The 14,377-nt window shown below is 41.7% G+C and overlaps 1 protein-coding gene across 1 annotated transcript; it reads left to right on the top strand.

The window, feature by feature from the left end:
• The first annotated feature begins 1,615 nt into the window (after positions 1–1,615).
• Positions 1,616–12,503, top strand: LOC135506724 (hepatic and glial cell adhesion molecule-like). Its single transcript, XM_064926065.1, has 6 exons — positions 1,616–1,841; positions 6,618–6,941; positions 7,360–7,635; positions 7,777–7,893; positions 8,318–8,388; positions 9,283–12,503. The coding sequence occupies exons 1-6, from the start codon at positions 1,790–1,792 to the stop codon at positions 9,361–9,363; spliced, it is 921 nt and encodes a 306-aa protein (XP_064782137.1). The 5' UTR covers positions 1,616–1,789; the 3' UTR covers positions 9,364–12,503.
• The last annotated feature ends 1,874 nt before the right edge of the window (positions 12,504–14,377 follow it).

The following is a 14,377-nucleotide window of genomic DNA, read 5'->3' as shown; positions in this document are numbered from 1 at the left end:
GCATTTAGCGGGCAACATTTGCACAAAAACCAGAAAAGGATTCAAATAAAATCATTTACCTTTGAAGAACTTCAGATGTTTTCAATGAGGAGACTCTCAGTTACATAGCAAATGTTCAGTTTTTCCTGAAAGATTCTTTGTGTAGGAGAAATCGCTCCGTTTTGTACATCACGTTTGGGTACCAAAAAACCCTGAAAATTCAGTCATCAAAACGGCGAACTGTTTTCCAAATTAACTCCATAATATCGACTGAAACATGGCAAACGCTGTTTAGAATCAATCCTCAATGTGTTTTTCACATATCTCTTCATTGATATATCGTTCGTGGTAGTCTCCTTTCTCCGGTGAATCGCTTGGAAAAAGACGTGCAGTTGAAGATGACGCACCAATTTCGATGGAGGACACCGGGCGGACACCTGGCAAATGTAGTCTCTTATGGTCAATCTTCCAATGATATGCCTACAAATACGTCACAATGCTGCAGACACCTTGGGGAAACGATAGATCGGGCAGGCTCATTCCTTGCGCATTCACAGCCATATAAGGAGACAATGAAAAACAGAGCCTCAAAAATCCTGCTCATTTCCTGGTTGAAGTTTCATCTTGGTTTTGCCTGTAGCATCTGTTCTGGGGAACTCACATACAATATCTTTGCAGTTCCGGAAACGTCAGAGTGTTTTCTTTCCAAAGCTATCAATTATATGCATAGTCGAGCATCTTTTTGTGACAAAATATTGCGCTTAAAACGGGCACGTCTTTTTATCCAAAAATGAATTAGCACCCCCATAGCATCAAGAAGTTTAATCTAATAAAACCCCAAGACAAGGCGAACCACAATAAATCACCCATATCACACCCTGGCCTAACAAAAAAAAACAAAAAAAACAAGATAACTAAGGCCAGTGCGTGACAGTACCCCCCCCCCCAAAGGTGCGGACTCCCGGCCGCACACCTAAACCCATAGGAGAGGGTCTGGGTGGGCGTCTGTCCACGGGGGTGGCTCTGGAGCGGGACGTGGACCCCACTCCACCATCGTCTTAGTCTGTTTTTGTAGCATCCTGGGAACGGCGACCCTACTAAATGGCCCCACCGGACTGAGGTAGCTCAGGACTGAGAGGTAGCTCAGGCTGGTTGACGGCTCTGGCAGCTTCTGGCTGAATGGCGGCACTGGCAGATCCTGGCTGAATGGCAGCTCTGGCAGATCCTGGCTGAATGGCAGCTCTTGGCTGAATGGCGGCTCTGGCGGATCCTGGCTGAATGGCGGCTCTGGCGGATCCTGGCTGAATGGCAGCTCTGGCGGATCCTGGCTGAATGGCAGCTCTGGCGAATCCTGGCTGAATGGCGGCTCTGGAGGATCCTGGCTGACTGGCGGCTCTGGAAGATCCTGGCTGACTGGCGGCTCTGGAGGATCCTGGCTGACTGGCGGCTCTGGAGGATCCTGGCTGACTGGCGGCTCTGGAGGATCCTGGCTGGATCCTTTGATGCGGTTTCATCATTTTGAAAAACACTGCAAAGATTCCTGGGTACACCACCAAGGCTGCTGCTCTGATAACAGGATAATATCTCCCTCCATGCCCCTCCTCTTTCTTGTGTTGTATGTGAAAAGCAAATACAGTGGAGTTGTAGTTGTTTCAAAATTAATGCAAACTCCACCCACCCAGCCCCTGGGAAAGCTTAAACTAACAAACTCAATGTCTGGGCGCTCTTGTCGAGTATCTCAGACTATGTCATGTTATTTGAAGATGATTTAGTGGAACCAGTTGGATTATTGTATGGACTGTAGGCTACAATGCTGTTTTCTCAAAGAAAAAAACTGAAGGTGACGCTGCTGCATCTCTTCGGTATGTGCCCCTTGATTATTGTGACTGTGGTTGTGGAGACTTGAGATTAGAGACAGCTGTGTTAAACTCATGTGTGACACCTTTAGACATGTTTCCATGTGAAACAGACACGTCATGTATATATATAGGTGTATATATATATGTGTGTGTGTGTGTGTGTGTGTGTGTGTGTGTGTGTGTGTGTGTGTGTGTGTGTGTGTGTGTGTGTGTGTGTGTGTGTGTATATATATATGTGTGTATATATGTATGTGTGTGTAAGCTATACATGTAGGCTTATTAGTCTTATTAGTTATGTTCCCAAATGTAATTACTGTGTCTGCAGGCTTGGCTACCTGATGCTTTATACAATGTTATGGGACTTCCACTGTTGTTCCAGGCGTAGCCTACACCCTCAAGTTACACAACTGATATAAAAAAGGAGGCATTGACCCATTTGCTAAGGTTGTAGGGAGTTTTTATGTGCAAAAGCAATTACTGGGGGCTGGGTCCTGTTTTTTGTTCCTTTTTTCCCTCTTTTATTTTTCAGGTGGTGCTACAGCATCCCAATTTCACGTGGCTATGTTCACAAGCGTCAATGGCCAAAGCTAACAACAGTTGTGTGAAACAAACTCTCTGTTGTATCTCATAGAGAAAGCAAAGTTGATCAACTTGAGTAACTCAAGGTGACTTTATCTATTTCTCTGGGACAAATGATCTGACTGCAACCAATTTGCCTCTTATTTTAATGTTGGGCTTGGATGTGAGCTCACACAAGTCATTCCCCCCTGTGTTCAGGATGAAGAGAGAGCATTTCCTCTTGGTAACAAGATTTTATCAACTCACTGCATTAGATGTTTGTCCAACTTGCCTAAAGTGCTGCTCTTAAACAACTTCCCCATTTCTGAAACTGTAACATGAACAACTGTGTTTATGTTTCGTATGACATTTTAAAACATTATTGTCATGATAAGAACTAGAGTTGGGAATCTCCTCTATGGTGTTGTATCATTGAATGACAATGTGAATACTGTAGGTCCATCAACTAAATGAAGAACCCCCGTAGATCAAACATTCAGGGCCTGTTTCCTGGACACAGATTAAGCCCTGGACTAAAAAGTATGCACAATGTAGAATCTCCATTAAAACAGGGTTTAGTCCAGGACTAGGCCTAATATGTGTCTGGGAAACAAGCCCTCAAAGTATTTAAGATGTAGTGTGAGAAGGAAATGATGTGGTTTTCAGGTTTGGGTTTTGTCTGTCAGATCTATCTTGAGTTTTTGACTGAGGTGCTTGTGAACTGTTAAAGGACTGTAAGGTATTTATAATGAGGGATACTGTTAATATAATTGTTTAATTATGCCAATGTGCTTTCATCAATTGAAAGCCCTTAATCTATTTTATGAGAATTTGTAAGATTTCTTGTTTGCATAAAATAGACGCAGACCAGTCTTTCAATAATAGGTAATAGAATTTATTCTTGGAGCGCGCTCCCACTTAAACACGTGCAGCAGTTTATATACAGATCATGACGTCATTTCACTGCTTTAACAGAATCCCCTCCTCTCGACCGGGACAAAGTAAGGTGAAAAGTTCATTCTAACTTACTAACACACTCCCAGATAACTTTTGACCCCTCAACATTATCGATCACCACTGAACTTAGTTATAATTAACAGAAAACCTAGGAATGCACTCACTACCTTATCTAAAAACCCCAGAGCTAAGTTTCAGTTGGGTCAACCATAGGCTAACAACCTTATGTGTTCACACAGTCCACAACCCATTTGTTTCTGCCTTGTTGGAATGGTGTTCATTAACTTTTATTACTCCTTGTCCTGTCACACAATCCCTTTGTAACGGTTTTCATGCGGTGAAAGAGAGTCGGACCAAAATGCAGCGTGTAGATTGCGATCCATGTTTAATGAACAAAACGTAACACAAATCTAAATACAAACACTACAAAACAAAGAACGTAACGAAAACCGAAACAGCCTATACTAGTGTAAACTAACACAGATACAGGAACAAGGACACTAAGGACAATCACCCACGAAACACACAAAGAATATAGCTGCCTAAATATGGTTCCCAATCAGAGACAACGATAAACACCTGCCTCTGATTGAGAACCACTTCAGACAGCCATAGACTTAACTAGAACACCCCACTAAGCTACAAACCCAATACCAACACACCACGTACAAAAACCCCATGCCACACCCTGGCCTGACCAAATAAATGAAGATAAACACAAAATACCTCGACCAGGGCGTGACACCCTTCTTATGAACTCATATTGTCAATCACTTATAAAACAGTATAAGTATACGTTTACCTAGATACAATTCTATTTAAAATGGGGATATTGTTTATTCATTTATCCATAATAAATTCAACAGACACCTGGAGAAAATAGGGCCTCTCTGAATTGAATATGGATGACCCTTCAGTAAAATATATTTTTACACTCCCTGACCGTTTCAAATGAGACAAGTGACCCTCCCCTGTACCCGAAATGAAACAAAGTGGATAGCAGAGAACATGCCTACAGTTCACCCTCAATCCTAGGACAGACCAGAGCCTTTAGATATGTAGTTTTAGAAGCTGTTCTTCATTTTGTAAGCATTAGCCTACATGCCAAAGTTGTCAGACGTTTGTGGATTCACATTCCACCGTGGACAAGGGTAGAAGGGAAAAGGTCTCCATTATAATAAAAGCACTGCATGAATCTATCATGTTACTTGAATTCTGGGAAGAAATTGCCTTTTTAAACCTTTTTATGCAATTCTACTTCATTTTACATGACTGGAAACTGGCAGAATTTTTTAATATCACACCAGAGCAAGACACGGAATGAGCGCATGCTGCAGCACCAGAGAGGCTGTGATTTCAATACAGGCTGTTAAATAAGAGAAAAAAAATGTGTAATAAATGTGATAAATATTTCTCTCCGAAACATGTGTGCCACAGTTATTGGCACCCCTAGACATTTTTATGAGTAAATCTAACTGAAGTATATTCCCATTAATATTTTAGGTTTTTAAGTTCACCTGAGTGATTAGGAATGCTTAAGTGGCAAGCCATGACTTCCTGTTTCACCGGGGTATAAATAGGAGGTTGTTACGGTAAATGAGTGAGGAGGTGTGGAGTCAGGCGCAGAGAGCAAAAGATGTGGGAAAAAACACGCTTTAATGTCCCGGAAAAATAACATGAACAAAAGCCAGTCAGCATCGAGAAGCCAGAGCCGCCAGTCAGCCAGGAACCACCAGAGCCGCAAGTCTGCCAGGATCCGCCAGAGCCGCCAGTCTGCCAGGATCCGCCAGTCTGCCAGGATCCACCAAAGCCGCCAGTCTGCCAGGATCCGCCAAAGCCCACCAGTCTGCCAGGATCCGCCCAAGCCGCCATTCAGCCAGGATCTGTCAGATCCGTCAGTCTGCCAGGATCCGTCAGTTTGCCAGGATCCGCCAGAGCCGCCAGTCTGCCAGGATCCGCCAGAGCCCCCATTCAGCCAGTATCTGCCAGAGCCGTCAACCTGCCTGAGCTATCTCTTAGTCTTGGGCTACCTCTCAGTCCTGAGCTACCCCTCAGTCTTGAGCTACCCCTTAGTCTTGAGCTACCCCTCAGTCTTGAGCTACCCCTCAGTCCCGAGCTACCCCTCAGTCCCGAGCTACCTCAGTCCCGAGCTGTCCCTCAGTCCGGAGCTGCAGTACCTCAGTCCAGTGGGGCCCTTTGTTAAGGTTACTAGGCCAAGGTCGGCGGCGAGGGTCACCACTCAAGGGATGCTAAGTAAGCGGACTAAGACTGTGTTGGAGTGGGGTCCACGTCCCACGCCAGAGCCGCCACCGTGGACAGATGCCCACCCAGACCCTCCCTATGGGTTTAGGTGTGCGGCCGGGAGTCCGCACCTTTTGGGGGTGGGGGGTACTGCCACGCCCTGGCCTTAGTATTCTGTGTTTCCTTTATTATGTTGGTTGGCCAGGGTGTGACATGTGTGATTTATGTGTCTTGTTTTGTAGTCTATGGGGTTGTGTTCAGTTGAGTGTTCTAGGTAAGTCTATGGTTGCCTAGATTGGTTCTCAATTAGAGACAGGTGTTTATCGTTGTCTCTGATTGGGAACCATATTTAGGCAGCCATATGCTTTAGGTATCTTGTGGGTGATTTTTCCTGTCTCTGTGTTTTGCACCAGTTAGGACTGTTTTGGGTTTTCCACGTTTTCTTATTTTGTATATGTATATTGTTCACGTTATCATCTTTATTAAAGATATTCAACCATAACCACGCTGCATTTTGGTCCTCCTCTCCTTCCCAGGAAGAAAACCGTTACATGTTGCCTTTTCTACATTGCTTTGTTTTTGCAGTGATTTGTTAGCCTGGTGTATTTTATTTTGATTCTCTGTATATACTGTGCAGCATCACTGCTTTTGTGAAGGACAACATGGAAAAAGGTCAAATAAAGCCTTCTGTTTCTGGATATTCCTGCTCTTCAGTGACATTCTTTCTGTGTTTGTCATCTTTGGTTAAATCATTTTAGGAAAAAATAACACGAGAGAGAGAGTTAATTTTGTGTCATGTATTTAATGTTTTGAGAGTCTTAATGCATTTTGCAATTTAAATGTGTCATGTTGGCCAATGTGTTTCAGTTTTGGGCTGCATGTTGATTGTTTAGAAAAAGTTAATTATGTTTGGACACATTTTATCAAGACAAAAATGCAATTTGTTACATTGCTATATTATTAGAGAATAACTATGATATTTAAGTCAATGCGTTGATATTGAGTCTCCCTTTCTCTCCACAGTACTCTGCTCAGCCCAGCATTCAGCTCAACCTGAGACTCAGCAGGTTAATGGCCTCGTGGGAATGGTTTTCTATTTTCCAGAAAGGGTGTTGAACTCTGGCAATTTACTTAATCAAGATCTTGGCACTATTGCACAGGTGCACCCTGGTAAACAAAGTAATACCAACCTTGAGAAGAGATATAAAAACCGCCTTCACTGGAACAATGTTACTGGAGTCTTCACTTTGTCAGACCTACAAATAGATGATTCTGGGGTTTATACTGTGGAGAATACAGATGGAGATGAAGGGAAGACGACACATATATTTCAGCTTACTGTGTACTGTAAGTGTGTGTGTGTGTGTGCTGTAACTTACAACATCATTAAAGTGGCAATCAGCAGTGGAAACAATACTAAAGCTGTCACCTTTTGGTTTGGTAAAAAGCTGAGGGATGGGTCTGGAGAAATGTAACCAATGTCAAATTCATAGACCGAGCTATGGATTCAAGGACTGATCAGCCATCATGTAAAAAATTATAGTGTGTAGATATATAGTGTTTGTTTACAATTTCTTTGTTTACAAACACCGGAGTAAAACTTTTTTTATGGGTTCTAAACTCAAGAAGCATTTATAAATATTCTTCAAGAATCAATGGGTACATTTCATTCATTTCTAAGTCCAGAAATGTATGTAGCAACTGATCTTTGCCACTTTAAAGATCCATTTCATTAATTCAAATGTTTTCATTATTTTTCTTCCAGATGTTCTGTCCAAACCTCAGGTGACAGTCCATGATAACATCTCCTGTAGCGTGGTGTGTTCTGTGGAGAACGGGAGAGAGGTGACCCTGTCCTGGTACAAAGGAGGGGAGATAATCAACCAGACCAGCAGCCCTGACCACATCACCCTTTCTATACCTCTCAAGGTGGATGAACAGAACAGAGACTCTTACAGATGTGAGGCTGCCAACCCAGTCAGCAAGGAGACAGCTGTTGTTCCACATTCCTGTATAGAGAGTGATCCCTTCAAGGTGACAGGTAAACACACGTACAGTAGCAATGTTACATTGCAGATATCCAGACAATACCAACTTCTATATGAAACACTAAGTATGGTAGAGCTCATTTTATGAAACCCAATGTTTTAATTAATATATAGTTGCCATCTTTTTCATTTAGATGGTGATGAGAGGACTCAGGGTCGTCTTATTATTGCTGTAATCTGCGTTTTGGTTGTGTCAGGACTTGTTGGACTTGCAATCTATCTTAAGAGGGGAAACGGACACTCACATGCAGGTATTTAGCTTTTTACAGGGTGAGGTCATTCTCCTTGTCAAAGTCAAAATATCTTGTGCACAAACTTTTTTAATTATCATGGATAGTGTTTTGGAAAAGGTAAGAAATGTTTGCCTGAACAACGGATGCAGGTCAAATGAAGTGGTGTATCTTCCACACTTCCTCTGCTTGGTCAGACAGTTGCATTGTCTCAGACCACTTCTCTAAATGTTGATGAAGCAGAAGGCACACACACACAAGCACATTCTGACAATATTTACTTCCTAGCTTCTCTGGTGCCAAACAGACCTCAAAGACACAGGATTCCATAGTAACATGATTCTTTAGTGTTTTTAGAACGTGTCTTGGGGATGAGCATGTGTGCATATCTGTCAGTTACTCCCACCCACACTGTATATTTCATTTACTTTATTTGCCTTTATAGATTCACCTGAAATAAAGCAAGATGACGTTCAGTATGCAGAGATAACTCACATTAAACCAGCAGAAAACCAGGTTAGTAATAAGTATACAGGCTGATTAACATAGGAGGTGTAATACAGCTGCTTTTGCAGCCCTCATGTCTACAACTGTTGGCTTTATCTCTGTGTCAGTGAGTTAATGGGGTATTGAGTTGCACAGACCACCTGAGTTTGATAACCGGCCTGATGTCACTGCAACCAGTTTTGCCCATTTGAAATGTTTGGGTTGCACAATGAGACGCCACACTGCATATTGTACATACAGTACCAGTCAAATGTTTGGACACACCTACCCATTCAACCGGTCTCACAACTGCAGACCACATGTAACCATACCAGCCAGTACCTCCACATCAGGCTTCTTCACCTGCAGGTTGTCTGGGAGGGGAGGGGAGGGAAGGGAGGTGGGGCCTGGCTCCCAAGTGGGTGGACCTATGCCCTCCCTGGCCGACCCATTGCTGCGCCCTTGCCCAGTCATGAGAAATCCATAGATTAGAGCCTATTGAATTCATTTCAATTGACTGATGTCCTTATATGAACTGTAATTCAGTTAAATCTTTGAAATGGTTGCAAGTTGCATTCATATTTTTGTTCAGTATAGCAATGCCTTTGATCTTCTTGTGCCTTTAACAGTATATGTCAAGTCAGTGAACTTTTAAGCTTGGCTTCTTTGTTCCTCCCACTATATTTAGGAATGGTTCTAGATGTGTTGACTGTTGAGTTACTTTCTGCAGAACAATGAGATTAAACAACAGAGCATCAGACGTGTCTTGTTTCCTTCCTCTGGTACAAAGTATCTAATAACGAAACACATCATCATTTTTCTTGAACTTTTTTTGCTACACCTTTTCTCATCCCCCATCTCTGCTCCTCTTTCCTTGTCCCTCTCAATCCTTCCCTCCCTACCTTTTTCTGTCTCCCTGTCTAGGAGGAGCGAAGAGGTATAACAGGACTGGAGTCACTTAGAGACAACCCTGACCTGACGTTAGTTTATTATACACTCCAGTAACATCACATGGCTGCCAGCGAGGATGTTGACACTGCATGAAGTAGAGAGAGAACAGGAAGTTAATGAGAGGGTGACATGATAATCCACATCCAAGAGACGGCGTTACATCTTAGTGGACTTTGAGACAAGATTATAGTAAATATTCATCTCAAACTTTTGCACAGTTGTCCCTGGAGAAAATTCCCATTTGACCATTGTGCTGTTATCATTTCAAACCTCCTTTGTTGTTCATTCTCAGTCTCTTGTTGAATTGGGGCCTTGATGAGATTCACTGATGCAGACAAATTAAATATACCTCGGGTTATTAGTAGGGTGATCCCTCTTTTCAAGTGCCCATTGTCCCAATGTGTAGATCAAAACAAATGGAACCTCTATTATTACAATTCACTAGCGTGTTTGCTACGCTACAGCTGGGCCGAAACTTTTTTCAGTATTGTCTGTTCTGTTGTTTAAATGTAGGTGCCTCCCCTGTATCTTTTTATAGCTGGTCATTGTTTAGCTTGCCAGTGGATAGCAGCTGTGTACAAAAAAAGCAGATGTTTGGTGAGATAAAGCCGCCTACTCCTCAGCACAATGGCTATTGGGCTACGTTGGAAACCACCATATATATTATGTTGAAACATTTCTGAGTGGTAGATCTTGATTTGCCTTTTGTCTCAGAAAGTGATCTTTGGTGAGATTTTACTGTTATTGCTTTTCACAAAATGCAGACATGATTAAGTGTAGTTCAGATCTTGCTTTGACTACAACTGTGTTCATGCAGTTTGAATGTACGAAAGTCAGAGTTTAGTTTATTAAGAAGGACATTTTATTGCTTGTCCTTATCTAGGTACACAGTATGTAGCTCACGATCTCTTAAAAATACAATCACTCCCTCCTGCTGACTCCCCTATTAGAGCATGTTGTACTCCACCTACATTAGCCCACATACAGTATACAGTGGGGCAAAAAAGTATTTAGTCAGCCACCAATTGTGCAAGTTCTCCCACTTAAAAAGATGAGAGAGACCTGTAATTTTCATCATAGGTACACTTCAACTATGACAGACAAAATGAGAAAAGAAAATCCAGAAAATCACATTGTAGGATTTTCAATGAATTTATTTGCCAACTATGGTGGAAAATAAGTATTTGGTCACCTACAAACAAGCAAGATTTATGGCTCTCACAGACCTGTAACTTCTTCTTTAAGAGGCCTCCACTCGTTACCTGTATTAATAGCACCTGTTTGAACTTGTTATCAGTTTAAAAGACACCTGTCCACAACCTCAAACAGTCACAATCCAAACTCCACTCTGGCCAAGACCAAAGAGCTGTCAAAGGACACCAGAAACAAAATTGTAGACCTGCACCAGGCTGGGAAGACTGAATCTGCAATAGGTAAGCAGCTTGGTTTGAAGAAATCAACCGTGGGAGCGATTATTAGGAAATGGAAGACATACAAGACCACTGATAATCTCCCTGGATCTGGGACTCCACGCAAGATCTCACCCCGTGAGGTCAAAATGATCACAAAAACGGTGAGCAAAAATCCCACAACCACACGGGGGGACCTAGTGAATGACCTGCAGAGAGCTGGGACCAAAGTAACAAAGCCTACCATCAGTAACACACTACGCCGCCAGGGACTCAAATCCTGCAGTGCCAGACGTGTCCCCCTGCTTAAGCCAGTACATGTCCAGGCCCGTCTGAAGTTTGCTAGAGAGCATTTGGATGATCCAGAAGAAGATTGGGAGAATGTCATATGGTCAGATGAAACCAAAATATAACTTTTTGGTAAAAACTCAACTTGTCGTGTTTGGAGGACAAAGAATGCTGAGTTGCATCCAAAGACAACCATACCTACTGTGAAGCATGGGGGTGGAAACATCATGCTTTGGTGCTGTTTTTCTGCAAAGGGACCAGGACGACTGATCCATGTAAAGGAAAGAATGAATGGGGCCATGTATTGTGAGATTTTGAGTGAAAACCTCAGCAAGGGCATTGAAGATGAAATGTGGCTGGGTCTTTCAGCATGACAATGATCCCGGGCATTGAAGGAGTGGCTTCGTAAGAAGCATTTCAAGGTCATGGAGGGGCCTAGCCAGTCTCCAGATCTCAACCCCATAGAAAATCTTTGGAGTGAGTTGAAAGTCCGTGTTGCCCAGCAACAGCCCCAAAACATCACTGCTCTAGAGGAGATCTGCATGGAGGAATGGGACAAAATACCAGCAACAGTGTGTGAAAACCTTGTGAAGACTTACAGAAAATGTTTCAGAGGAGCTAGCCATCAATACAGCTAACACAATTACTTCCATCTGAAACTGGAAAGACTGCAAACTAACTTTGTTTTACCTTTTTTCAATTGACATTTCTTTGTATATATCCATAAAAATGATGCCAGCTGATTCATGATTTTGACAGGCTGAGAAACTCTGCCTAATTCTCTCTCTCGTCCCAACTCCCGACCCCTACACATTCATTACTATGGGACAGTTGGAGATCAAATCTGAATATTGAAAAAATATTGCATATGTTCGAGAGACAGACAACAAGGTTTATACAAATCTCCGCTGTTGATAACTAAATGTTAGTCTAAAAGAAATGTGAGATAATGTCTAGATGCTTTTTGTAGTGGAGATCAAGTTTATAAATTGCTTGGCTGATGAGACAGTGGATTGCGCAGTCAAATGGAACAGAGTAAATAGGCATTTTAACGTCATAGATTTATCCAGAGGAAACCTGTGGAATAGACACCGGCTGGAATATGCATTTAACCAATCAGCATTCAGGATTAGACCCCCGTTGTACAATATGTCCTGTTTCATGTTTTGAGTGGATCCCAGGAAGAGTAGCAGCTGCTTTTGCAACAGCTAATGGGGATCCTAATAAATGACCAAATGCCAAATGTAGCCTACTGCCAGCGTCAAATTAGGAGGGAACACTGTAATTGTTTGGGTGGTTTTCAAGTGTATTTCTCTATTTATTTAGTTTAAGTGTATTTGGGACGTTTTGTCCTGTGTATTTGGGACATTTTGTCCTGTTACTTTTAATGCCAGGCAGCTGTACATTTCTAACATTAAAATATTGACTAATCCTAATGTTTTTTTCTTCTAATGTATTTTCCACATATAGTGGTTTAACATTTTTATATTTCAGTATACTGTATACTGTACTGTACATATCACACCATGTTGTACCCTGAGCCAGTGTACCGTATAGTGTAAGTCTTGAAAGATGTGTTAGCAAAATGTACTCAAACCTTTCTATGGTTTTACATTTGGACTGTGCTCATGCATTATTGTGCCAAATTATATTTTATATAAAAACATGTCTTATAATTTTAATCACATTTGGTCAGAAAACACGAGTGCCTCATTTATCATTCTGTGCATTTATGTGATGTATTTTTCGACAAAGATCAGATTGTGCAATGTTGTGATTCCAGTGTTTTGTTAATAACATGTATATTTTATATTTTAAAAACAACTTTACGATAAAGTGGTCTGATATAACATCACCATCTTTTCAAATCTCTGATCATGGTCGATAATGCATTGTTTAACCAGCTACACCTGTGCTTCATAAATTAACTGCCCACTTCCAACACTTGCTCTGGAAAAAAATGCTTCCCACAATCTCTTTCACTTGCTGAGTTTCAGACTGGGCTGAGTGCTGGGCTTCAGAGAGTAGAGAGGTTAGATATCTCAGTATCAACACACTTCTCACAAAGTACAGTATATATTATATACGTAAGCTACAAAAGTTAGAGCCTGTTTTTCTCCAGTTAAGACCCCCAAAAACAGCAGTCTTTTTTTTATCATGCTGCAACACTTGTCTGGAAACTAACTGCAGCATTTTCACCCATCTCACTTCTCTGCTCATGATCTATTTAATAAAGCACATTACCTGTTCCTCAACCACTCGTCTTTCACTCCACCATCTGGCCTCTACATGACAGATCGACACTGACCAAGTAATCCCCGGAAACTACCAATATTTTCTGTTTAGAGAGGAGCAGTTTAACTCACCTTTAACATGCAGTGTAAATCCATGCCTACTTTGGATGAAATGCATGAAGGAAAAGCTGATCGTTATTACGTTCTAATAGATTGGTTGGACACATCCTCCATAGATAGTTACATCATCACAGAAGGAATTGTCCTCAAACTTAATTAATATGGGAAACTGTCACAAGAATTTTCAATCCCAGTGATGATAACAATCACGATAGCATTGACCAATTTCCCCTAGGTTGTATAGCTAGGTTTTTTTTTATTTTTTTTTATTTTTTTTATTAACCCTATAGCTAGGGTTAATACGAATTAGGCAAAGACTCAGATTCTGCAAAGGTCCATTATAGTTTATTCATGAGATCTCTAAAGTCAACCAAAATGTGAGCAGTCTTTATAACCCCCTCAACACACACACACACACACACACACACACACACACACACACACACACACACACACACACACACACACACACACACACACACACACACACACACACACACACACACAAACACACTAACACACACAGAGAGAGAGAGACATTTTTATTACTTTTCTACCAGCCTTGGCAGTTTCTCGCCATTCTTTTCCACCCCTGAGAGGCATAGGAAGGGCCCTCCTGTTGTCAGATTTTTCCGAGTTATCGTGTGTAGTCTACCAGCCTCTGTTTTCTCCACATATGTCTCCCTCTTAACTTGTCCCACACATGTATTATTGGAATATAGTCTTAAACTTTTCAGGGTGGAATTCTTTAGTCATTACCTTAAACATATACATTCCCTTCTCAGAAACACAAACAAGTCTATACAATTCCTGTTATAGTTTGAGAAAAGTAATGGGAGAGAAGGAAAGTCATCTTTCAGAGGAACATTTAATTCAGTTCAATTCGAACGAGAGATGAATCAATTAACAGACACAGACACTGTAAATGTGGAGTTTATAATCATTGTTCCACATGTCTTGTGAATCAAAACAACCAATCAAGCGCTGGCATACTCTGTAGTTATGGACTCAATCGAC

Source organism: Oncorhynchus masou, chromosome 20 (genome assembly GCF_036934945.1).
Source record: "Oncorhynchus masou masou isolate Uvic2021 chromosome 20, UVic_Omas_1.1, whole genome shotgun sequence".
In the NCBI taxonomy this organism is placed as follows: Eukaryota; Metazoa; Chordata; class Actinopteri; order Salmoniformes; family Salmonidae; genus Oncorhynchus; species Oncorhynchus masou.
The sequence above is the reverse complement of the archived record's forward strand: the minus strand, read 5'-3'. Positions and strand labels throughout refer to the sequence as shown.